The sequence below is a fragment of the Babylonia areolata genome, chromosome 9 (assembly GCF_041734735.1).
Source record: "Babylonia areolata isolate BAREFJ2019XMU chromosome 9, ASM4173473v1, whole genome shotgun sequence".
NCBI classification, from domain to species: domain Eukaryota; kingdom Metazoa; phylum Mollusca; class Gastropoda; order Neogastropoda; family Buccinidae; genus Babylonia; species Babylonia areolata.
The window spans coordinates 24,113,555-24,140,740 of NC_134884.1; the positions used below are offsets into that span (position 1 = coordinate 24,113,555).

The following is a 27,186-nucleotide window of genomic DNA, read 5'->3' on the forward strand; positions in this document are numbered from 1 at the left end:
TTTGTATGCCAATACATAGTAGGAAAAAAAATCTTCACAGTCATACCAATGATAGGTTGTGAGTGTCCCGAATCATTTAAGCCGTATTTCCGGATTATTTCGTTGCGGTTCGTTCCGAATTATGAAAACACCATATCACCTCTTCCCATTTGCCGGAACGTAGGCTGTGCTTCATAAGAAGACAGCATGACCTGGTTTTTCTTGGTTCGCAATTAAAATAAAAGAAATACAAATTCTGGACAGAACACAATTATAAGTGACACTAAGTACACCATCGACATATTTACTGTGTATGAATATTCTAATGTGGACACTGAATTAACTAGAATGAACATAAAAGAAAAACTGAATCGACCATTTCACTGAGTTTTGGTCATCCTTGTGGAGGCTGATCTGTGCAAATCTTGTTTTTTCTTGTTCGCAATTAAAAGAAAAGAAATGAAAATTCTGGACAGAACACATACAGTGACACAAACTATATCATCGATGTGTTTACTGCATAGGAATATTTTAAAGTGGATACTGAATTAACTAGAATGAACATAAAAGAGAGATTGAATCAACCATGTCGTAGTTTCCCGGCGAGTGTAAATAAACCTGTTAAACATCTATCTAGATCAAGAGAAAATGGCTGAATGTTTCGGCATGCTTTAGGTGATGGCAACGTATCCTTTACTGCGGACTTTAAAGAATTTCTTAAATGCCCAAGATATACCAAAATAGAAATGATGTAAACAGCGTGATCACTTTGAATACCGCAGTCGATTTATCACGCTTAAAACAACAACAAGAACAAAAACAAACAACAACAACAACAACAACAACAAAAACAACAACGTATGCTTAAATGTTAATTTTTGAACATCATTGATAGATCCGCAACAGGGTCCCAGGTTCGAATCTCGGTAACGGTGCATGGTGGGTAAAGGGTGGAGAATTTTCCGATCTCCCAGGTCAACATATGTGCAGACCTGCTTGTGCCTGAACCCCCTTCGTGTGTATATGCAGACAGAATATCAAATACGCACGTTAAAAATCCTGAAATCCATGTCAGCGTTTGGTGGGTTGTGGAAACCCAGCATGCACCCCTCCGAAAACGGAGTATGGCTGCCTACATGGCGGGTAAAAACAGTCATGCACGTAAAAGCCCACTGGTGTACATATGGGTGAACTTGAGAGTTTCAGCCAACGAATGAAGAAGTCATCTGCCTACGCAAGGTACTCTGTTTTCTATTACCTAATTTCCTTTTTCTGCATAGTATAACCAGACGCTTGAAGATGTAAACGAATGAAAACCAATGTGATAAAATAAAATATCCCAACTGTGATGCACGGAATGGGAAAATACAAAACACCTTATACAGACCCGATCATGTTCTTCTTCAGCTATCTGGCTGCTGCCAGAAGAGAGACACTATGGGAACTGGCCGAAATCTGGTGAAATCGATATCATGGAATCCAGAGGTATGATCCATTTCATGGACGTAGCATGACGTGCTGTGAATTACTCATCTAGTACTGGCGAATGTATCGTGTGTACATTGCATATGTGTGTGTGCGCGCGTTGTGTATGCTTGCACGCGCGCGTGTGAGAGTATGGTTTGTATGTGTGTGTGTGTGTGTGAGAGAGAGAGAGAGAGAGAGAGAGTGTGTGTGTGTGTGCACGTGCCGTACGCATTGAAAATACCTCCACATGTGTGTGTGTATGTGTGTGAGATAGATAGTGAGAGAGAGAGAGAGAGAGAGAGAGAGAGAGAGAGAGTGTGTGTGTGTGTGTGTGTGTGTGTGTGTGTACGTGCCGTACGCATTGACCATACCTCCACACTAATGTGGGACTGCTGATTGCTCCCCAGGCAACCTTCACTACCACGATCACCGGACCCACCAGTCCAAGGGCAGGGACTACACCCACGCTGCCATTCACTACGGCTCCCGCTGGGACAAGCCCCACAGGCGATTTCATGCCGGGGAATTGTCGGTTCCTCTTTCAGACTGACGGTCTTTCCTCCGCATCATCGTCTGGGCTGGGTTGTATGAGCGATCTGAACAGCACTAAGTTTCGGCCCGGCTTTAATTAAGAATTTTCTTCCAAAGTCTACACTCATTCCATATGCTAAGGGAAATTCTTTTGCGCCATGCAATCTGCCAAGGACGCTCATGCAACACATCTCTGCTCTTTTCCCACGTGTATCATGTCTTGTTTTGTGCCTGTCTTTCCTCATCGTCTTCCGTCTTTATTCTGTGCCTCAATGTATTACATTATCTTCTTGTTGTGTCTTTTTCTTTTGTGTTGTATTGTCTGTACCTGTGTTGTGCGCCTTGATTTGTGTCTTTCTCATTCCTCCACATCATCTAGTCTGTATTCTCTCCGTGTATCATGTCTTAATGTTCTTTCTCTTCCTTTCCTTCACATCGTCTTACCTGTAATTTGTTACTCGTTATATGTTAGTGTGTGTGTGTGTGTGTGTGTGTGTGTGTGTGTGTGTGTGACATCGTCTGTGTTATGTGGTTTCTCGACTGGAATGGGAAATCATTTACAACTTTGTCTTTTGTGAAGGACTGTGACTCAAACTAGGAGTAAGATTGCACTGGCTCTTTGTGCTGCAGTCTTTTGGGCGAGCTGGCCTTTGGGGACCATCCCAAATGTACCAGCTATCCTTAAGCCCTCTTGGCTGAGAGAGTGGGGATGTAACTCACTTAGTTGCGCAGGACACTGTCCACTATAATAAAATTCTATCCCAGATAGTCTGGACAGCAGTTGTCTCCTCTACTGTTCTGACTGTTACGCCTCGGATACGACTATCATGAATTCTGTTCCTGTATTATGTCGTCTCAGTTTTCTCCATATCGTCTCTTTCTATTTTGTGTGTGTCTCTTTCTTCTTCGTTTGTGGGCTGCAACTCCCACGTTCACTCGTATGTGCACTGGTGGGTTTTTACGTGTATGACCGTTTTTACCCCGCCATGTAGGCAACCATACTCCGTTTTCGGGGGTGTCTCTTTCGTTTGTGCATGTCCTATCTTGAGATCCAATCAAATGATGGTGCTCAGAACCTCGCCGACCACTATGGCCATGTCGATGTTATCACCCGTTAGCATCTACGTCAAGGGTAAAAATGTACAGTAAAACCAGTTACCGCTTCAATCCTATCACTCAAAACCCCAGAGTTTAAAACATGAATCTGATTAAAAACGTTCACTTCCTTCAGAAAGCCCACCAGCGCCCCCGGAGGGACATCTGCCATACTGTGTTTGTGTCTTAAGAAAAAACTGATAAGTACATTTAATCAGTAATGTAGGTTTCATTTTTTCATGTGTTCATAGTTTTTTTTCTCAGGATCGTTAAAACAATTTGTGTGCGAAGAAAATTGGATGAGTGGTGTATGTGATGATAAAATTAACAGTATACCCCTTCCTCCTTCCCCAACCTCTCCTTCCTTTCTACCCACCCCGTTCTCCTCCACAAGACACGACAAAAAGCAACACTTTATGATGCATATATTCTGCCTGCAGTTGGATTAACGGAACAACATTTACTGATGGCTTTCACCATTTCTGGATGGACTGGACGGCTGACTACATCAGGTATGTACAGACAAAATGCATTTTCCACCTATTTTTAACCCAAAATGGAGAGTTGACGTTTACAAGATAGTTTACATCAGTACTGAGTCCCACCAGTGGCTTGCACAGCAGCCGTTTTAGTCACCAGTACATAGGAATTGTCTGTCATGTTTGTCCATTCACTTTCAAACTGCCATGACAAGATACCATATTCCACTGAGACAACACATAATTGGTTAGTGCTCTGATTCATGTGAGAAGGGAGGAAGCCTGCTCGCATCTAGCGCTCTTTCTGCGACACCGTTCATTTCCGCAAACAAGCGGTCAGTTTGAGGGATGCTGGGCCAGTCTAGAAACTGCCATGCATAGGCACTTGATAAGTTGAATGGTGAATAACGGAGTCCACTATGTGATCAGGTTAGGGGTTGACGGTCACACGGTGATGGCCTGGGACACACCATCAGGGGGATACTGGCAGGAGGGTCAGCTGCAAGGAGACAACATCTGGGCCTCTGGGGGAAAGGATGCACCCTTTGACAGACCCGTGAGTGTTGGTGTGCACAGTATGCCGGAGTTGTGGGGATTCCATCTCTAATCAAGAATGAATAATTATACTGTTCTATCAAGATGATGATGGTGGTTATGGTGTAGATGAAGATGACGATCATGGCAACAACGACGAGACGAGATGAGACGAGTGAGAGAGAGAGAGAGAGAGAGAGAGAGAGAGAGAGAGAGAGAGAGAGAGAGAAAGAATATCACATTGCTTGATGCGGTGAGAGAGAGCAGTCAAACATCAGTTACTGCAGCTGTCATTTATATTGAAATCAAACATGTAGCTTATGAAAGTTATATTACTTGGTCTATTACCCAGCCGAACACAAACAAGAGAGTATCCCCTTTTAAAACAGCTTTGTAAATTTGTGATGCCCTTGAATCACATTGTATACTGGGTACATAATATATATATCATATATACATCGATATATATATCGGTCAGGCATCATCATATCATATCATATATATCGGTCAGGCATCTGCTTGGCAGATGTGGTGTAGCGTATATGGATTTGTCCGAACGCAGTGACGCCTCCTTGAGCTACTGAAACTGAAAAAAACTATATCGAAATCCCGCCATCAAATGAGGAAGGGGGAAAGAAATTGGACAACAATCAGTTCATCATGTTTCAACATAAAATAGCTGCAAGTGATTTGTTAACTTATTTACTTCATCATCAACATTGACTCACTCCAACCTGCATGCATGCATGACGATATACATTTTCCAAACAGTTCTACCTGATCCTGAACGTGTCAGTGGGAGGGGGGTGGTTCTGGGAGAGCATGGAGAATGCCCCCTACCCCCAGCCCTGGGAAAGCAACGCCACCAAGGCCGAACAGTTCCTTCAGTTCTGGAAGGCCAGACACCTGTGGGAACCCACCTGGCATGGAGACGACGTGGCCATGAAGATCCGCTCCGTTACCATGGAGCAGTACTGAAGGCACTCTAGGATCGAACAGTACTGAAGGCACTGTAAGACAACTACATTTGTTGATATCTTATTTCATGGTATTGTATTGTATATTTGTATTGTATTCTATTGTTCTGTGCTGTATTGTCACAACAGATTTTTCTGTGTGAAAATCTGGCTGCTCTCCCTGAAGAGAGCATGTCGCTGCAGGGCAGAGACACCCTTTCCTCTTTTTTTCTGCTTGCATATTATGTATTTGTTTTTCCTATCAAAGGATTTTTTAACATAATTTTGCCAGGTTATTTTATGTGAGCAATGCCAAGGACCCAGGTTTATCTGACTAGCGCCCATACACCACTCAAGGTCTAGTGGGAAGGGAGAAAATACTGCCAAGTGAGAGATTTAAACCTTTGCAATCAGATTATCTTGCTTCCAATGCTGATGCATTACCACTAGCACCACTCCCTAATTATCTTCAGGCTTGAACAGCGCATTGTGTTTGTGCGAAAGTCGGGCATCTGTGTTTTCTTCTTCTTTTTTTCCATTCTAAAAAGAGATGTGGTGTAGCATATGTAGATCAGTCTGATACTTTGACAACTCTTGAAACTGAAACCAATTTATCTGATTACTTAATGGTTTATCTTTCTTAGATCAGCAGAGGCTTCCATGTAATATCAACAATAGATAAAAAGGCCTAAAGGAGCTGAAACCTTTCTGTGATTTCCAAGTAAAAAAGTGAATAAAATGGGAGTATTTCTTTTGTATGTTGCGTTTGTGTGCATAACACATCACATGTGTGTTTGTGTAATCTGCAGTGTTGTTTGAATATTTCATTTTTTGTTATTTTTACAATCAGTGATGCTGGTTTGAAAATAAATATCAGTGTGTCACAAATCTGGTGTGTGTGTGTGTGTTGAAAAGGCCACTGAAATGTTACATTATGGTTAAGTGCCAAAAACAATTGTACATCTATAATAATTATTACAGAAACAGAAAAAAATGTAATCCATAAAACTAAAAGTTGAGAAACAGCATCACTGTATAATTTGTTTTTCTTCACAATAGTTGTTGCAATGATTGTTCAAAAGTTAACAGAATGTTTGGATAGAGGACAATGATAATAAATTCTGAGGTCCCCCACACAATATTGAAACATGTAGGTAAAATATACCCAGTTTTTTTTTAATCATAAATTGTGTGTGCACATGTGCATGTGTCATTTTTGCAATGTAAAGTATACATTGAACACACAAACACACAAACACACACACACACTCACTCACACACACAAGTATATGTGTGTGTATGTGTGTGTGTGTGTGTGTGTGTATGTGTGATATATATACATTTGTGTGTGTGTGTGTGTGTGTGTGTGTGTGTGTGTGAGTGCCTGCATGCATGTATGCATGCATGTGCATGTGTGTGTGCGTGCTCACATTCACACAAACCTCAGCTGCCAAACACAGAATCAACTCTCAGTCCAGGAAGTCACTGACAGTAAAGTGTTTAAGACAAGCACCGACATCATTACTGTCATGTCATACATTATTGGTCAACTTTCACAGAAATCAAATCAAATAATACCGGCAAACTGCTTAAAGTTCGACCAAACTCATACATTATCGATCAGCATCACTTGCACAGAAAGCAAATCAAATAATACTGGCAAACTGATAAAAGCTCAACCAAACTGCAAAGGTGTATCTCAGTGCTGAAAACATGTCAAAAACAAATAGCTGAAAACCATTTTAAATCAAAACAAGAGAGGCAAGGCCTTCAAGACTCACTTGTGATAAATTAAGTCCCCTAGCATTAATTACAGAGTAATTTCTCTTTTTTTACTATCTGCGCCAAAAACGTTTGCAAAATAAATAAAAATTCCATCCTTAGCAAAAGAATGACTCCTCTTGTTGCTGTGTCAGAATAAGAGGTCAAAGTGCCAAGTTTAGAGAATACAAAAAATATAAATATAACAGTAAATGCAGTTTGCATATAATTAGGCTTCTTTCTTTATTTTTTTGTGCCCATCCCAGAGGTGCAATATTGTTTTAAACAAGATGACTGGAAAGAACTGAATTTTTCCTATTTTTATGCCAAATTTGGTGTCAACTGACAAAAGTATTTGCAAAGAAAATGTCAATGTTAAAGTTTACCACGGACACACAGACACACGGACACACACACACACACACACAGACAACCGAACACCGGGTTAAAACATAGACTCACTTTGTTTACACAAGTGAGTCAAAAAGAAGAAAAAGGTGGAAACAGGTCAAAAACAAACCGCTGAAAACAAGTCAATAATAAAACTGAAATCAGGTCAAAAACAACTGAAAAAAATGCTGAGATAAGGTCAAAAACAAACGACTCAAAACAAGTCAAATGCAAACAGCTCAGAACAAGTCAAAAACAAACAGCCGAAAACATGTCAAAAACAAATGAAAAACCATTGTTAACATTTCAGTTACAATGACGTATGAAAAAGACCATTTCAAAATTGACCATTGTTCAATCAACATTTAAGTGGGTTTTTTTAAATGAAAACTGTTCAAGGAGACCACATACTACTTTATACACAGCTGAAATATGTTTTGTTTCAACTTCTGACCTTCACAGAACACTCCACTGTCTTTCTACTCAAAACATGGTTACAACCTTCCCTGTTCCAGTTTATGGCACAATCAAATCACACACACCATTATGCATCAGTCTTCTTCAGTGAGGTGACTGTACATGTGATTCCCTTGTCCACACAAAGTGTGGAGGATGGGGGGTGAAAGCAGCATGAACTGTGGGACACAATCTCTCACTTTGTCTACCGTGCACTCGGGCTCTGCCAGTAGACTCCCCTGATGAGATGCATACTGCGGCTACTTCTGTCTGCAGTCCCTCCTGCCTATCCACAGAGCATCTGATTTTCAACAATACTTCATAATGCATCACTCCATCACCTGTCCAATGTATGAGGGAGAACATCTACTGTTGTTAAAGACAACATGAATGAAAACAGTCTGTGTATGAGGCGACGGACTGCTTGCTGTATGCAACTGAGCAGTTTTTATATTCTGAAGGGAACCTCCATGTCAGAAAGGATGAAGTGTGTCAGTGTAACATAAGGTTCCCATCCGATGTTCTGTTGTGCGATATATTGTGAAGCACGTGAATGCTGTTTTTTTTAACACTGTTAATTGTTAACATTAGACCAGTTCCGTTTCCCTGAACTGGTTTATTTTTGCTGATGCCAGTCATTGCTGTTTGACTTATGGGCCAGAAGCATTCCCGTTGTGAACAGCATCAAGGCATACTGGACATAAGGTATTTATTGATTTGTTTTATTTTGCCGAAGAAACTAAATATTTTTGTTCTTGATAATTTTTCCAATATTCGGCTAAGACTGGTTTGTGTTTAATGTGGAAAAAGATTTTACTTAAAAAAATACGTGAGTTGAATATTGATTTTTCATGTTGGGGATGCTCCAAGTCGAATAATTTTGGGAGCTGCTTGGTATGAGGTAAGCGTTAACGCTTCTTTATGTGAATGTAATGGTTGATCTGTATTCATTGGGGGCAGACATTTGGGTATAGCTGGTTGAGTCGGGAGACTTATGGGGATACTTTAATTTCGTTTTGAGGGAGACGCTGGACCACTGCCGTCCCGGGGAGAGACTACCTGCTGAGGGAGAGCGCCCATGCCAGGAGCTACTTCCAACGGCGGACCACCCATTGGTGTGGTGCCCAGTGTTCCACGGTGTCCGTCGGGGGGGTGTCGGCGCCCAAGATGTGGGCGGCCGTCATTGTAGAGTGTGTAAGTTACTTTTTGTTAATTTTTCAGTGAGTTGAAAAGAAAGGAATTTATTTTTTTGAGTGAGTTGGCATAACGAATTTATTTTTTGATTGAGTTGGGAAATGAACACTTGTTTTCTTTCTTTGATTATATATTTATTAATATCATTAAGTTAATTAAAAAGTAAAAGAAAATGTGAGTTTGCGTTCTTCTAAAAAAAACTTGATTCGCGTTCGTGTTTTGCTTTTTTGGTTTGGATGGAGTGCCAGTTGAAAATAACACAGGCCTACGAATTTAAGTAAAAAATATTCCGTTACAGTCAGATGCTGGAGAAAGAAATCAAACACAGTATTTACTAACATGCTGCTACATGGTCTGAAAACTTGCGCCTCCTCTGAGCTCCAGAAAAGCTCATGTAACCTTTCACATTTTTTGTAGTTGGAAACATCGTAAAAATCGTTTAGGTCACCAGACAAAAAGAAGTCAGTAAATTGCAAAAGGGAAGCACCTATTGTTATTCCCTAGTAATGATTATCTTTGGTTTTTCCCCTATGACTACTGACTCGTATATAGCTTAGCTTGTAGCAGACAACAACTTGTTTAGGCCAATGTACACTTTGCATAGTTTCGTATTTGTAACACGCATGCGTACTGCTGCGAGAATGCTGAACATGGAGTCCTGTTGTGTTCACGATGCAACTAAGAATGTTTGATTAAAGGTTTGGGACCTACACCCACGACTGGAGTCTTTGTTGAAAGATAGTAGCAAACGGACAAGAAAACGTTACATGGTGTCAGAATGGCAAAACAATAAGCAAGACAGCAACGATGAAGGTTTGCAGCAAATCAAATCAAATTATGGTGCTTAGAGCCTCGCCAACCACTAAGGCCATCTCAAGGCTATCACCACGTTAATACCTACTAAAAGTCAAGGGCAAAAAAACAATAAAAACCAGTCACCGCTTCAAGCTTTCCACTCAAAAGTTGAAAACCTTCCAAATTTAAAACCTTCAAATCTGATTAAAAATGTTCACTTCTTTCAAGAAGTCCATCAGCGTCCACGGAGGGACATGATGAAACAAAGTCTTCAGAGAAGCCGTCGTGTAATGTCTGTGTCTAACGTTATGCAGATCCCAACAATCAAGGAGCACGTGCTTCATGGTGAGAGGCTCATCACAGGGAACACATCAAGGGGACTCCTCTCCCTTCAATAAGTAAGAATGAGTAAAAAGAAGTGTGCCCCGTGTGCAGTCTGCAGAGCACAGACTCCTCCTTTTTATTCTTCACCACTGATGGGAGGGTCTCTTTTAGGTCTGGATGGATTTGGAACAGCGTGTCCGTCTGAGTGTTCCACTCCTCTTGCCAAAGATCCTTAACGTAAGTGTTCACCTTTGGCTTCATGTCTGTGAATGGTACAAAGGATTTCGATGATTCTTCCTTTACAGCGTTCTTGGCCAGGTGGTCTGCCTTTTCGTTACCCCGAATGCCAATGTAGTATGTGGCACATCTGCTGTGCACATGGCCTCGAACGATGTATCACGCATGCGCTTTAAGCGTTCGCGTTTGACCAGCCAAAAACAACTCATGATTCCATCCATGTCTATCCTAAGATTATACTAGATCGCAAAAGAACAAACTGGTGTTCCTGTCTGACGCTGGGTACGCAAGCAATGACACATGGTGGCAGCGGTAAAGCGGTAAACAGTGCAATACATCGAAGATAGAAATAATGACTGTGAAAACCGTGAACTGTGATTGTGAAGGTATGTAGATTTTATCGACATAGCATTGTTGGAGCAGCATTGTATTCGCGATGTCTTTCAAACCGCCTTCAGCATTCGACTTTTCTGCGCCAGAGCAGTGGCCAACATGGCGACAGCGCTTCCAAAGATATCATACATGCATGGAACTTTAAAAAAAATCATTAGATATCCAAGTATCATCCCTTATCTATAGTATGGGACCAGAAGCAGAGAAAATTTACTCAACTTTCGAAATTACTCCTGCTACAACATTTGATGATGTGATCAAACTTTTCAATGAACATTTCACACCAAAAGTGAATGTAATACGCAAATGTGCAGTTTTTCACCAACGTACTCAACTTCAGGGAGAAAACGTAGAGACCTACATTCATGTCCTCTACGATCTCGCAGAACACACAGAATTTCAAGACAAGGAATCAGCTATCCAGGATAGGCTTGTTGTTGGCTTACTAGATAGGGAGCTATCAGAAAAGTTACAACTCCAAGCCACACTGACACTCAAAGAGGCTACTCAGATAGCACGTCAGCATGAACTAGTAAAGCAGCAGTTGTCTGCTCAGCGCCCATCATCTTCACACGTAGATGCAGTCCACGGACAGCGTGGTTCTAGGCGAGGCGGTCATGATGGTTACCAGGGCGGCGCCCATGGCAACACTGGTGGGCCTCAACATGGCAGCAACCCACAGTGTGGCACAAGTGGCAAACATAGAGGTTATCACGGTCATCACTCTGCTTCACGGGGAGGCAGAGGAGGTGGATACAGTAACAAATGCAACAGATGTGGTAGGGATTCTCATCAAGGAAATGACTGTCCAGCCAAAGGAAAAACATGTCGCAGTTGTGGAAAACTGAATCATTTCTCTGTTGTGTGCCGCAGTAGACCAAAACAAACTGACACAGTAGAGGAGGCAACATCTGACAACACATTCTTCTTGGGAGCTGTAGAAACTAATGTTCCTCCATGGTATGCAAAACTAGACATTTGTGACTCAGTCTGTCAATTCAAGATTGACACAGGAGCAGACATTTCTATTATGTCACGTAGCCAGTATGACAAGCCAACAGGAGGCAGCTTTCCAACAAACAAAACGCCTCCTCACCTCTACACCAGTCCTTGCTCACTACAGCCCTGACCGAGAAACAAGCATTGCAGCTGATGCTTCCAACACAGGAATCTGGGCAGTGCTCTACCAAACACAAAACGATGGCACACGACGAGCCATCTGCTTCATTTCAAGATCACTCACAGATGCAGAGAAGAATTACGCAGTCATCGAAAAGGAAGCCCTGGCAGCTACTTGGGCCTGCGAGAGACTGAGGGAATATGTCTTGGGACTGAAGTTCACCCTGGAAACAGACCACATGCCATTGGTCCCCTTGCTCAACACAACAGAACTGCACAAGATGCCACCACGGATCCAGTGTTTCTGCCTCCGTCTCATGCGATACAACACCAAAGTCACCCATGTGGCAGGAAAAAAGCAGGTCAAGCAGTATGCACTATGAATCTCACCGAACTTCTTTTGAGAGAGTCTGTTCACCTCTCTCCTCTTCCCCCCACTGATCTAGTCACATGTCATAATCAAACTTATACAAGTACTGAATCTAAAACTCATATGTTAACAAGAGATAATGAAATTATGTCCCTTTACATGATATTACAATTTGAACACAAAACATTCCCAGGGCAAGTGAATTCCAATCTGACAAAGAAGCTGAAGGTCACATTCCCATTCAAGGACCATTTTAAAAGTCAAGAAAAGATTGAAATTGTTAACCTTCTGCTGGAAGTAACAGCTTCAAACTTGTTACCAATACCATAATCTGTATCAGTGTATGGATGTCACTGAACAAGAAATAAGAACCAGCTGTTGTCTTCACTCAGCATTCCACATGCACTATAGTCTTCAAAGCACACAAATGATTTCAATTGAAACACAGCCCTTGCTACACAAAACCATTTGAAAACCTTTAACTGCCACTGCTAATGCGACTGTTAACAATTAACTCTTTCACCGCCAGTCAATTTAGAGTACAAAATTCCCTTGTGGTATATACACAGAAAAGACAGTGGCTAAGAATAGCAGGGGATTCCCCCTGCGATGTATGGTAAATATGGCCTATCCTGCCACCGCACACTAAGAGCAGTAGGTTCATAGATAAAAGACCAATGAATGGTCACCTTTCAGTGACATGGGTCCTCTACCACGCCTGTGCATAAATGCGAGCTTGGTGGTGAAAGGGTTAAAAAAAAAAAAAAAAAGCCTCAGACATCATCAGAGTGTCATGGTAACTACACAGTGTAAGCAATAGAACCACTGAGACAATCTGACAGTCAAAACCATCAACACTTGGCTTTAGAGAAAGGACCAGTCATCCAACTATGGTTCCATGATTGAAGACCAAATCAGCCATCCAACTGTGGCTCCAAGAACCCCCATACGTCTCAGAGACAGAATGGATCAGCATGAATATGCTCAAGAAAGTGGTACGTTGATTTAGAACAGCTGGCACATTTGTATCAGTTTCTTTATAAAGCTGAAACAGTGGGAGATAGTGGGGATAGAGAGTGCCAATTACTGTTGGGGAAAATTATGACCCCCCACCCCCCAAAAAAAAAGTACTGAACAAAGAATTAACACAACAGGTTTTTACATCCACATCAAAATTAACACCAACAGCTTCTGCCTACTTTATGGGCACTGGGCACTAGAACAAAACCAAAACCAAAATCCAAGCTTGGCCAACAAACTAAACATGGTTTCATATTCAATTGTTTAATCACCTCCATGTGAAAAAAGACGAGGTTGAGGCAAGAGACAAGGCTGACAACATCTATCAGAACAAAATCCAGAGGACCAAACCTGCATGGCCAAATACTGAACCCAGTTACACATCTAAATAATGTGACAAGATATTCCCCACGCACCCAGTTAAATTTGGTTGTGACTTCAAACCCCCTTATAAAATTTGTAGGGTAAGCCATACTAAAAGAATTATGCCATATCATTTTGTTAAAAAAGTGATGGATCATAAATCTGTCAGATCATAAATGTATAAAAGTACTGTATGATAATAATTTCAGTATTAGGTGTCATACCCAAATGAACACTGTAGACTGAGCACACATGGACAACAAGGTCCTGCAACAACATTCTGAACTCTTTCAGCACAGGGTCAATTGTGGTCATATCCTAAGGGACACCTCAGGATGCATTAATATTTCATTTCCATTTCAAAATTCAATTCATTTATTGCCCAGCAGACCACAAACAGCCATCTCAGGGCTGAAAATAAGTCAGGCAGAGGAAATGAAAATGGAAAAAACATCACCTGCCTGGGGGACGGCAAAGACAGATCTCTTGCATGCGGACACTTTGGCCAATCTTGACCCCAAGGCCAAAACGAGAGTTATGGCCGATGCCAGTCCAGTCAGTTTGGGCGTGGTACTAGTGCAGACACAGAACAGAATCCACCACAAAATTGTATTATGCCAGCAGACGTTTGACTAGTGTTGAACGGTGTTACTCACAAACAGAGAAACAAGCACTGGCACTGGTATGGGTGTGTGAGAGATTTCACCAGTTTCTCCTTGGCACTGATTTTGTTCTCGAGACAGATCACAAACCTCTTGAGTTCATTTACTCAAAGAGATCAAAACCCTCACCATGCACTGAACGATGGGTTTGGGGGTTACAAAACTACAATTTCACTGTTCAGTACGGACCTGGATCACAAAACATTGATTATCCACTGTCAAGGTTGGTTGGTAGTGACGAAAACAGAGCATGCACGTATGGTGACAGGACAAAGCACAGCCCAGCAGAAGAATACATTTGTTTTGCTGCAAACATTGCCGTCCCATCTACAATGACATCGCAGGAAATAGAGACTGTAGCAGACACAGAACCATAAATGATAGCATTGAGAAAATGTGTTCAAACAGCCAGTTGGCAAGAATGTCCAAATCAAGCTTTCAAAGGTGTGAAAGAAGAGTTGATATGTTTTTGAAAGCTTGTTCTTAGAGGGAATAGACTTGTCATCCCAGAAAAGCTAAGGAAAAGAGTTCTAGAAATTGCTCATGAATGACACCAAGGGATAGTGAAAACAAAAGAAAAACTGAGGACAAAAGTATGGAGGCCAGGGATGGACAGAGAGACAGAAATGCTAGTTGTTGTATATATGTTATTGTTCTGCAATAAGACACCAAGGGAAACAACCTGACATAGAGCTTGGTAACATCCGGGTCTACTGAATTAAATCATGGACACCTGAACGTCTTTGTTTTGTTGTAGTAAGTGATGTTTGCTCTCTTACTCCCGTATCACACATAACACACTAGTCAGAGCATGTCATGAGTGTCAGATTGTGAGTCAGCCTTCCCCACCAGAACCAGTTAGCATTAGGAAGTTCCCAGATGACCCTTGGCAAGATCTAGCTGTTGATCTGCTGGGTCCACTCACCAGTCTAATCAATGGATTATGATTCAGACAGTATAAATGCATATCTCAAATGAAAACAAGCTCAGCAGAAATTTCTCTTGTGTGTCACACTTCATGCTGACCTTTTGAGAGTTAGTCAACTATAAATTTCAGTGTTTGTGGACTGCTCAAAAAGTTCTACAATAAGGAATTCATGGATACTCTACACAAAATTACAAATAATATAATGCTTCATTTTCAGTGCAAGTGTACTACTAAAAAACTTCTGCAGCAAGGAGATCGTGGATACTCTGCACAAGTGAAAACAGTATACATCATATTCAGTGCTAGTGCACTGCTAAAATAATCTTCTGCAGCAAGGAGTTCATGGGTACTCTAGTCTACACAAAAGTGCGAATGATATGCATCATTTTCAGTGCTGGTGCACTGCAAAAATGAAACTGCAGCAAGAAGTTTATGGATTCACTACACGAGTGTAAATAATGTGTATCATTATCATTCAGTGCTATTGCATTGCTCAAACCCTTCTGCAGGAAGAAGTTCATGAATACTCTATAGAACAGTGCAACTAAGTACATTTCTTTGACACAATACCCATTTCAGAGACTGGAGGAATATGGGTATGTGTGTCTGTTGGGGGAGGTGGGGGAATCACCTGAATAATGCCATCGGCACACCACATGGTGTACGTGAAATCAGAATGGTGCAATTGGCTCGCCACAAAGTGTGGAATCTCCAGAGCGGTGCCACTGACTCACATCATGGTGTGTGGGGAATCTGAATGGAGCCATTGACTCACTAAGTGGTGGTGTGTGGTGAATTTCCTGAACAGAGCCATCCACTCACCGCATGCTGTGTGGGGAGTGGTGCCATGGACCCACCACAAGGTGATGCAGAATCTCCTGAAGGATGCCATCGACTCACCAAGTGGTGTGTGTGGAATCTCCTCATGAAGCCATCAACTTACCAGGTGGAGTGTGTTGGGGAATCTCCGGAATGCTGCCACTGACTCATCCAGTGCTTCACAGGGTGGCCAGGATGCGAGAGAAGGAGATGACGACCAGTACCACTGTCTGTGCCACCCCACACACCAGGCTGTAGAACGGGGTCAGGGTGAAGTCCGAGGCCCGGCACACGCCTGCGATGGCAGCGCCTGTGGACGACGCACACAGTGTGACACACACATACAGACACAATATCACACACACACATGCACACACACACAGAGTATATATTTATAAGACATTGTGATCTCTTTCCGTTATTGGCCACAGTAAAAAAAAACAAACAAAAAAACATCAGCAAAAAGCATGCATGGTACTATTGGTAAAAAAGATATTTCTTACTTCTGTCACCAAAGCTGTTCTGATTTTACACTTCTGAAAATGCCAGACCACATGATAAGACAAAAACATTTTCATAGGTAAAACTTCAAGAACCTACATTTGAGTCATACTCCTAAATCTCCTGAAGATACAGACATATGACTAAACATGATTTTTCTGTCTTTCTTATGAATTTTATATAATAATTAATATTCACATCAATGTTTGTGTGTCTGCAGAATTTCACCCATGTTGGTCAATCACTCAACAGCAAAAAAATTACTAATTAGTAACCTACTAATACCAAGTAAATTATGTGGAAAGTTAAAATAAGGAAACTGTGAACAGTAATTATATCAATACAGAAAGAAAATATAAATGTTATTGCCCTAAGATAATACGCGAACAGATTCTTATTTAATCATACATTATACAGACAAGCATATATATTTGATTAATGTGCAAAAATGCATAAAAACCCATAATTTGTAACTGTAAGTCTCAACATACAATTCTGAATATAAATTATATATCAAATATGGGGTTTGGGGTGTTCCACCTTGGCAGATATAATAATTACATTCCTTGTAGGTCTAACTTTAAGACAGTATCAATGCAAACATAAAGATCATCATTTACTCATGTTTTGTAATTGAAATTACACACACACACACACACACACACACACACACACACACACACACACACACTGTATTAGTGATCGCATAATATGCATGCAATATGCACATGTGTTTACAGCAAATCCACATTAATTTTGCCAACACTTACTGCTTATGACTCCACCTGTCAAAGGGGAGAGTATGCCCATGACAAGGACGGCCAAGGGCATCCACCTTCCCAGTTTGTGTTTCCGAAGTCGGCAGAAGGCGATCAGTGTGCCACCAAGGTGAATGAACAGGGATGAAAACAGGGCCCACAGGAACACAGAGTACCAGATTTCTGAAATGACACACCCCCCTCCAGAGGACATGACTTCACACTTTCAGTTTCACACATGCAAGTGATTTGATCATCCATCATGTCTTACAATGAAAGACGCTAACTGCTAACTCAAGTTAGTGTTTATTATTTAGTGTTTAAAACATTGATAGTGTTCAAAGTATTGGGACTGAATGTAAAATCACAATATGATCACTGATAATAATTTATATATGGAAAGATATTTTTTCTCTCTAATAATCCTTTTCGTGAGAGAAATGTCAACAAATTCTGAATCTATTTGAGTAGTGGAACTGTGAATAAGAGCAGTACGAACAGGTGTATAAACTTCTTACTATGTCTATAATTTTAATATAAATGTGTGTGTGTGTGTGTGTGTGTGTGTGTGTGTGTGTGTGTGTGGAGAGAGATAGAGTGAGAGAGAGAGAGAGAGAGAGAAAGAAAAACAAACATCATCAATCATGTATTCCAAATTTTCAGAACAGTCTCATTCCTTCCTTAAGGGATATTTGTTCACATTTTACCAGGGTCAGGTAAATCCACTCTTATGCAATTTTTAAGACACAAGTAAGCCATAATGTGCATGTTGTGATGCAAATTCACTACTGCCAGGTATTGCTCAGAGCTGTACCCAAAGAATCATGATTGTCTTTTTTCTACTATCAGAAAATAAGTTCTTTAAAACCTAACTAAGTAGAAAAGTCAATCCAAAACAGTTGGGGAAAAAAGATAACAAGTAAATTAAGTAATGGATACAATTATAAAAAACAAAAAATGGGTTACATTACAAAATGAGAGGGACCTAAGAAAGGTACTGATGGAGAGGTAGAATGGAAACAGGGTGGAATCAACATCAATCATAAAATAAAATAAAACAACTAAATAAAAGAAAACAAAAGAAAATAATCAACTGAATAAAATAAAATAAGTAGGACATCCACCACCATTACTGGCACCAACACCACTATTGCACCCACAACCAGTAAAGTAGTACTAACAGTCATCATCATTGTTATCTTCATCATTGTAGTAGTAGTAGTAGTAGTGGTTGTTGCTGTAATATTCATTATAGTGGTAGAAGTCATGGTAGTAGTCAACACCGTTGATGTCATAGCAGTACTTAATACTAGTACAAGAAGTAGTAGCAGTAGTTGTCACTCAAGCTAGCATCCACACCATTCTGTCTCTGGAACTTATTCATCATCAATGTCAAACAGTTTATGGGTTGAAATGATGTCAGACATCCATCCGTAGCGTATTCAGAAATGTTCCCTTTTCACAGCCTTCGAGTAACCACGGGTGTTTTTTAACTCTAAATTCTGAATAAAAATCTGATGTAACTAAGAATCAATCACTACAAGTACAAAAGGAAGTTACTAAACAGCATACCTCCTTGTGGACTGGGTGGGGATGTAGGAGACAAGTGTAGAGTTCTGTCATGTCACTCAAATACGCTGACCCTCCCCATCCCTGCATCCCCTGTCCCCACCCACCCACACATATGATATGTACACACACACACACACAGCACAAAAAAAAAAAGAAAAAGAAAAGCAGTGTACCTGTGAAAGTCCTCAGCTCTCCAGCCGTCAGAGAGATGATGTTGAGAACTGAATCATGAGCACCTGATGAAGCCATGGTTTTTCTCGTTTTCACACTGCCAGTCCACTGTACGTATATGTATATTATGTGTATATATATATATATATTCATGATAAAAGTACTTATACAACACCAGTCCATAATAATAATATATAATAACACCAAAAGTTAATGTTGTAATAATAATAACATTTTTTAAAAATTTTATAAAAGCACACAAACCTGTATGGAAAGAACTAAATCTAAGTAGTCATGATCCTAGACTAGTGAATGACGACACAACTCCATGTGCAAAATCTGACAATTTCCTGACCAAACTTTGTTACTTCTTCAAAGCAACAGGTGAGCATGTGAACTTGAAACATACCACATGTGAACTTCAAGTTCACATGCTCACCTTCACACAATACACACAATACAGTTATTCATGATTGTACACCAGGTTGTAGACAGGTGCAGTGTTGGTCAGTATGAAAATAATAGCAATTCTCCAAAACTGTAACATGTCAGAATATATATATATATGTTATAGTGTGCCAGCAGTGTCACCCCCACCACCCACACTCTGTCCCCTCCCCCCTCCCCACCCCTCCTTCTTATCTCCCTTCCCGCTCTGTCCAAAGCCCAGTCTTTGAGGTTGCGCCGACACCCGCGCCACCCTCCCTCCTCACCCCTACTCCCTAGTCGGCCCGTCTTTCAAGTCATTCCCCATCTCCCCTCCACGAACGCAACTGGCGTAGATGGCGGGACTTCGGAACGAAAGCTAGGGAGAATTTATGCTAATGCGAACTTTGATCAAGCCGGCTAACAGGCTGAGAGCTGTACTGTCCTGTCTCCCCAATCTCTTTGTGACGTAAATGGGTGAACTTGTCATCATAGAATGTGTATAGACAAGTGGGTTGAATTGTAGCGAATCGGATCAAGCAGTGAATCTGTCAGTCATTCACATAGCGTCACTTGGACAAGCAAAGATTGGTTATTTTTAGTTCAGCTTGTTGGGGGAGTGAGTGTTGTAGCTTGCATGAGTATGCACAGTATGTTGGGGGAAGGGATAAAACCAGTCAGCACAGCCAGTTCTCAGCTGTCTCCCAGAAGAACTGACTGACACAGGGTGACTGACTGATCAGTGATGTGAGGAACAGGGAAATCCCTGTTGGGCTGTGAGTACATGACTTGTAATGGTTTTATGTTATGTTGATAACTTAGTTGTGTTGGGAAGCTATGTTTTATGTCAGTGGACAGCCAGTTTAAGTTGATCTTGTGGCTTGTGGAAAGAAAAGGGGTTAATGTGTGAAAGCTACCCACTGAGAGAAGTACTGGCCTAAATCTTTTGAGTCCCCCCCCCCCCCGCCCCCCCCGCACCCCTTCTATTTGGTTACAGATATCTTGTTCTGTATTTTTGATGTATTACTTACTTGTTTTGTATGTAATAGGTGGTGTTGGTTCAGTGTGAACTGAACAGATCTATAGGCTGACACAATGTCAGTGTGTGTTGAGGGTTTTTCATGTGTGTGTGTGTGCACATGGGGGTAACAGCAAGTGTTGTGGAACACATGTTTGATTTGTTGGTAGTTGTGGTAACATGTGTAGGAGTTGTGCTTTGTGTCAGTGGTTTACTTTGTTCAGACAAAGTGGGAAGGAACATTGTAATGTGATTAGTGAGTTGGCAAACTATGAGAGCATTGAGGGTCAGTGCTATGTTGTTGCACATTGCTGTGTACCAGATATGTTGGAAGTAATGATTTCCTTTCAAGTACTTGTGTCGGTGGCATACTTTGTGAAGACAAAGAGATTTGTTTGGTAATGGTAGCACACAGTTAAGTTGAATGATGGGTAACATGAGTTGGAACACAGGGTTGTATTGGTCAGTGATATGTTTTGTACACAGTATGGTAATTGGTATGTCACTGCTGGTGGCAGGTAAGCTTGAGGAAGCTTTATTTCCTCACATAGATCTTTGTGTGAGAGGAATGCATACTGGTGGACATGTGATGAAAGGTGCTGAGAGGGTATAGGCCTTTCATGTCAGTGATGTCAGGATATTTTGAGATTATATCTGACCTTGGTTTTGGTTGTGTGTTTGTGTTCCAGGTGTGCTGCTTTAGGTTTAGGGTGAATTTTACCGTGCTGCTTATAGGTGCTGCTTTAGGTGTAGGATGATCTTTTTACTGTGTGCTGTATTGTAAAGTAAACACTCTATAAAAACCACTCCATGTGGCCCTGCTATTGATGTGAGGAGAGAGTGAGTGAGTGCATCATTAGTTGATCCTATATCCCCCCTGCATAACTCCCCTCTCTCTTCTATCAGAATCGAACCACAACACTCTCAACAACATTTTTACATATATATATATAAATAATATATTCTTGTTGTGGATAACACTAGTATTCCAGTTCTTTTATTTGATTCAGCTTTAGGAGAAAAAAAAAACCACACACAAAACCACACACACACAAAAACAAGTGTTGCTACTGATTTGTTACAAGCAGCTTTGTGTTGTGCATTATATTGGAGACTGGGTGGGGGATGGGGTGAGGGGTAGTTCATTTCAAATTTGTTATAAAATTTTATGTTTATGCATAGATCTACTGTGAGAATTGAGTCATTGATACTTTGGCACTCATCAAGCTTTGAATCCCTGTATCATAGATGTCATTCTGTGTGTGACACCACTATGGGTACATGGACATCTACTTATCTAGACAGCGCTTTGTGATATGGGATTAGTGGAAATCTCTTCAGTCACTTAACAACTTGTCAGTTTAAGGACTGTTTTTACAAGATCGTATTCAGAGATGATTTTAGTTTACATACGCCACTGGTATTGTGTGTGTGTGTGTGTGTGTGTGTGTGTGTGTGTGTGTGTGTGTGTGTGTGTGTGTGTCCGTGCATGTGTATGCGTGTGTGTGTGATGATTATTAAATGCATAGTCAGATGTATGTGATACCTTACCACCTGTTATGGTCAATGTTTATAAAATATGGCATATGGCTGGGTTCTACCCAAAGATGGGAGTGCTATACATATATAAAGGGATGAGCTGAAGGGAAGACTGGGATCAACAGCTGATTCCTCAATGGTCACAATGAACGTCACCCACTTCAGGTGTCTCTTAAAAGTGTTTGCACTGATCAGTTTTCCTGAGCAACACTAAAGGGATTTGTACTGGTACAAAGGGCCTGGCTGATCATGACAGGATAGATTGGCTACATCAACATTTCTTCCCATTCACTCCTCTGTGTGATTGGCAGAGTGAATGTCCACTCCTTGCTGTGAACACTACAGTGACCACTCAATGTTCAATCTTCTGCCCTTCTGGGCAAAAAAAAGAAAAAAGAAAAAGATACTGCGGAAACTTGAAGCACAATCTGAAAAAGTATGGTCCAGTTCCAAGTCACATTGTTGCAAAAAGGACCCCCCCCCCCCTCCACACACACACACAAATAAAATAAAATAAAATAAAACAAAAAAATATATTTTTAAAAATGATAACATACTGACCGTGACCCCCTGGTGCAGGCTCCGGCTGGTCTGAATCCTGTCGTGCGTAAATTTCAACTCCGCCCAAGCGAATAAGTCGAGGGCAGCAGCGGCTGGTAATCTCCTTTAGTATACTAATAAGTTAAGGTGCACCACAGCACTTTTCTGAATGAACACGAGCGGCATAATCATGTGTCATGAGGTCTTTTCATGCCCTGCTCACACGATGGCTTGTGGCAATCCTGACTCTCTTGTGTTGAGCTCATGGCATTGATTGTGTATTCAATGCCAGTAAATTCACAGGCTTCTTTGGATGTGATACGGTGATGCGTAGATCATACTATCTCAATTCTAGTGTCTGTGGGAATACTGGTATCGTCCATGGGTTATGTCAACAAAGCTACAACAGCAGACGACGACCAAAATGTGTTGACGTCCTTTCTTCAATCGTATTAGATAGTGATGTTTGAAAGTTTCGGTGTACTTTGGATGCGATGACTTGTTAATTAATGCCTCTCCCTCACTTTCGTGTAGTAGGTCTCTTTGGTACAAACGACGATCCAGACTAAATTAAATATCACCCTGTCATCGAACTGACTATCCTGCAGACAGTGTGTACGCATAACGACTAAACACCCCAAAACAACCCAAGGCCACCAGAAACCATCGAAAGTTGAGATTTGTATTGAGTTGGGATGCTCATCAGATTTTATTGTTGTCTTTTTTTTATGCAGTTTCTGATGTGTAGTAGTAGCAGTAGTAGTAGTATAAGTAGTAACAGCACCCTCTATCAATTCATTTAAAAATCGGCTTGAATGTCACCAGAAAAATCTGCCAGTACCTTATATACACGAGAATGTCAAAAATAGGTAGATTGACAATTTGTTTTTGATTAGCTCCATATACCTACCACGCATGCTGCTATGTATAAAGTCTTACATAGGAACTGACGACAAACAGGCCCTTGCTGTGGCCTCAAACGTCGCACAAGTCAAATACGGTGAGTAAGCCCAGCGGTGCCGTGCAGTTTTGTGTGTCAGGTCAGTGTGCCAACAGATGTGTGTGTGTGCGTGTGTGCGTGTGCGTGTGTGTGCGTGTGCGTTTGTGCGTTTGTGCGCGCGCGCGCGTGTGTGTGTGTGTGTGTGTGTGTGCGCGCGCGTGCGTGCGTGCGTGCTTGAGAGAGAGAGAGAGAGAGAGAGCCAAGACAGACAGACAGACACTGAGACGGAGACGGCCGGGCAAACAGAGAGACGAGCAGACAGAGAGACAGAGAGAAAGAGAGACAGAGACAGAGACCGGCAGAGGCAGAGAGACAGAGAGAGAGAGAGAGAGAGAGCCAAGACAGGCAGACACTGAGAGAGACCGGCAGACAGAGACGAGCAGACAGAGAGACAGACAAACAGACAGACAGAGAGAAAGAGAGAGAGAGAGAGAGAGAGAGAGAGAGAGAGAGAGAGAGAGAGTTTATTGTCATTGACAATACTATCATATAGCAAGGGGGAATGAATACTTGAAAAGAATAACGGCGGTTTACAGAGAAATTAACACACTGCTAAGAGTAAAAAGAAAAGTCAACGACAAACAACAAAATCATGGAATTAAACATACTGCTAAGAGCAAAAAGGAAAATAAACACACACACACACACACACACACACACACACACACACACACACACACACACAGGGAGAGAGGGAGGGAGGGAGGGAGAGAGAGAGAGAGAGAGAGAGACAGAGACAGACAGACACAGACAGAGAGAGAGACAGAGAGAGACAGAGAGAGACAGAGAGACAGAGACAGAGGGATGCATGTCGTCAAATGTTTTCATTTATGAGTTTCATTTCAAAGGTTTTCAAACACAATTAAAACAACAGTTTTTCGAGGTACATCTGTTGCTTCCGATTTCAAATGACTTTTTACATGAAAACTAACAGCATAGTCATTTGCAGGGGTATTATGTAAATGAGAGATATTTGGTTACAAGTGTCGCACCTTATAAATAAGTCAACTGTTAATCCTCATAAACATTCGGGAATGTTCTTTTCCACACGTTTGAAATGTAACTGCAGGTGCATGCAAAGATCTAGCATCTATCTATGTATCTATCTATCCACCTACATATTGACACATGAATTAAACAACAACAACACACACACACACACACACACACACACACACACACACACGCACGCACGCACGCACGCACGCACATATAAAGACACTGACGTACATATACGTATACCCATACATTTACACACAACAGACTGACATACATGTATAGGCTACATGCAAACACATAATGCATATAATCATACGGACTAGCAATGCAGAAAATAAAGAAAGAGAAGATAGAAAGAGAAGGGAAAAACCAGAGACAAAAAGAGCGAAAGAAAAGAGTGCAATTCTAGCACAGAACTGCCAGAAAGTGGAGAAATTGCATCTCAAGAGCCTCCGGCATCCTAATGAAAAGATGAATATGGATGAACCGTGAGAAAAATAATGTCGATGTTTATGACGCTGGCTCAGTTTGCTGACTAAAATGCCATAGCTTCCCGTACAGTTACGTTCCATACACGTGCAGATAAACAGGGTAAACCACACATGTGATTATTTAAAATCAAGATTTTTTATTCATTTTCTTTTCATGCGCCTTCCTCGTTATGGTAGAAAAAAAATTGTGTGCGCCTGCGCTCACACGTCAGAACATAGAAATCCACAATGCGCGCACACGTTCTTTTCATATAATTAAAAAAAAAAAAATTTCTGTGATAAAAAAATGGACCATACCCACCTCTCTCTCTCTCTCTCTCTCTCTCTCTCTCGGATGGTCGCTGACAGATTTAATTGGCAATGATTGACTGCCATTGTCTTCAGAGAAAGACTGCCAGTCGGAGCAAGACGACACTTGATGACGACGGCAGATGTCAGATCAAAGCGACAGTTCACCGCAACGAACTTCAGACCCGGCAAACTTCATAGACTGGTGACAAACTGATCGGCACTTTAGGAGGTGACAGTTGGTCCGTCAGTTTCTCTAGAAGGCGACAATTGATCGCCAATTTCTCTAAAAGGTCACAGTTGATAGCCGGTTTCTCTAAAAGGCAACATTTGATCGCCCATTTCTCTAAAAGGTGACAGCTTATCATCGGTTTCTCTAAAAGGTGACAGTTGATCCCCAGTTTCTCCAGAAGGTGACAGTTGATTGCCGGCTCCTCCAGAAAATGACTGTTGGTCGCCGGCAGCTTCACAGGCTGTTGGCAGATCGCAAACAGCTTCAGAGGAAAACTATTGGTTGGTGCCAGCAGTTTCAGAGGACAACTCATTGCCGTCAGCCTCAGAGGGCAACAGTTTGTCGCCGGCAGTTTTAGAAGGTGGTGACAGATCACCTTCAGATTCAGAAGGTGAGGTTTCATTGCCGCTGACTTCAGTAGGTGACAGATGACTGCTGGGAGCTCCACGAGAAGCTGTTTGGTGGCTGAAATCTTCATAGTGTGACGTTTGATCGACATTGGCTTCAGATAGTAGTTGTTGATCGGCACCTGCTCCGAAGGGTGATGATTCACCGTCACTATCTTCAGAAGATGATATTTCACCACCGCCAGATCCAGCAGGTGTTTGATTACTACTAGTTCGTGGAGACGACCGTTGGTCGCTACTGGCTTCAGGGGGCAACGGTTGGTCGCCACAGGCTTCCGGGGGCGACAATTGATCGCCACTGGCTTCATATGCTGGCGGTTGTTCTCCGTTAGCTTCGGGTGACACTTGCATGACTGCAGTTTCATACGATGGCAGTTGATCGATGACATCTTGATAGGAGGGTGGCCGTTGAAACAAGACATCTTCAGACAGCGGCAAGCCGTCGTCATCAACGTCGTCCCCACCACCCCTGTGGTCACCGCCACTCCTGGAAGATCTGGGACCCTGCCGGGAATTGAAGCGTCCACTGATCGAATTGATGATGGAGATGAGGCCCAAGACTAAAAGCGAGATGTGGAGGACCACGTTCACGGCGATCACCCAGGTCGGAGCCACGTCACCGTCCTTCACGATAGGCATCTTTTCCAGTACGCTCCTCAGGGACACGAACAGCCCAGCGGCGATCAGCCCCAGAAGTGCTGTGGAGGACATTGTATATTGTGTATTGTGTTCTATATTGTATTGTTCGTACTGGATGTGTTTGTTGTGATGGTTGTTGTGTTGACGGGTGTGATGGCGGTTGTTTTGTTGTGGTCGTTTGCTTGTGTTCGTCAGTGGCTGCGACTGTGGTATTGTTTGTGGTTGTGATCAGTGGTGGCTGGTCAGTCATGGTGATTGCGTTTGCGGCTGGTGGTGGTGTTGGCGGGCTGCACACCCGAATATAACACGACACAAAACCGCTGTACAGAACGGCACAACACAGCACAACACTGCACAACACAAGACACGAAACGACACGACACTACACGACACGACACGCTAGGATGATACGATATGATGCAATACGACATGATGCGTTACAATTACCACAACACAAAGCAACACATCACAACATAAAACAACGCAACTCAAACCAACCCAACCCAACCCAACCCAGCACAGCACAGCACAGCACAACCCAACCCAAAACAGCACAGCACAGCACAGAACAACACAACCGACAACGCAACGCAACACCTGATAATAATCATATGATCCAGGCCCTCTGCACTTCACACACGTATACTCACCTCCAACCAGCATTGCCCACCCAACGAAGTCGTGGAGGCAATATGGCTGTCTGAGGTAGAAAAATCTGGAGACATCCATCCAA

The 27,186-nt window shown here is 41.9% G+C and overlaps 3 protein-coding genes across 5 annotated transcripts in view; 1 reads left to right on the plus strand and 2 right to left on the minus strand.

Moving 5' to 3' along the window:
- The window catches only part of LOC143285597 (beta-1,3-glucan-binding protein-like), a 15,914-nt gene extending 10,203 nt beyond the window's left edge, over positions 1-5,711 (plus strand). The window contains exons 8-12 of the mRNA XM_076592991.1: positions 1,387-1,464; positions 1,854-1,974; positions 3,513-3,584; positions 3,981-4,107; positions 4,857-5,711. Of these exons, the coding sequence (XP_076449106.1) occupies positions 1,387-1,464; positions 1,854-1,974; positions 3,513-3,584; positions 3,981-4,107; positions 4,857-5,063 (605 nt within the window). The 3' untranslated portion in view covers positions 5,064-5,711. The remainder of the gene's footprint in view (positions 1-1,386; positions 1,465-1,853; positions 1,975-3,512; positions 3,585-3,980; positions 4,108-4,856) is intronic.
- Positions 5,712-6,523: 812 nt separating this feature from the next.
- Positions 6,524-23,011, minus strand: LOC143286148 (transmembrane protein 170A-like). 3 transcript variants are annotated; one of them, XR_013055759.1, is made up of 5 exons: positions 22,419-23,011; positions 18,877-18,982; positions 17,144-17,314; positions 15,997-16,182; positions 6,524-7,934 (listed from the first exon to the last, which is right to left on the minus strand). XR_013055759.1 is itself a non-coding variant. In XM_076593752.1 (4 exons), exons 2-4 carry the CDS (start codon positions 18,950-18,952, stop codon positions 16,052-16,054), a joined length of 378 nt encoding a protein of 125 aa, XP_076449867.1. In that variant the 5' UTR covers positions 18,953-18,982; positions 22,419-23,011; the 3' UTR covers positions 8,582-16,051. The 3 variants fall into 3 exon arrangements, 1 of the variants encoding a protein (XP_076449867.1); XR_013055758.1 differs by lacking the exon at positions 6,524-7,934 and adding an exon at positions 8,582-14,036; XM_076593752.1 differs by lacking the exon at positions 6,524-7,934 and having other exon boundaries at positions 8,582-16,182.
- Positions 23,012-25,050: 2,039 nt separating this feature from the next.
- On the minus strand, positions 25,051-27,186 carry LOC143285796 (uncharacterized). Its single transcript, XM_076593219.1, has 2 exons — positions 27,104-27,186; positions 25,051-26,512 (listed from the first exon to the last, which is right to left on the minus strand). The coding sequence occupies exons 1-2, from the start codon at positions 27,180-27,182 to the stop codon at positions 25,683-25,685; spliced, it is 909 nt and encodes a 302-aa protein (XP_076449334.1). The 5' UTR covers positions 27,183-27,186; the 3' UTR covers positions 25,051-25,682.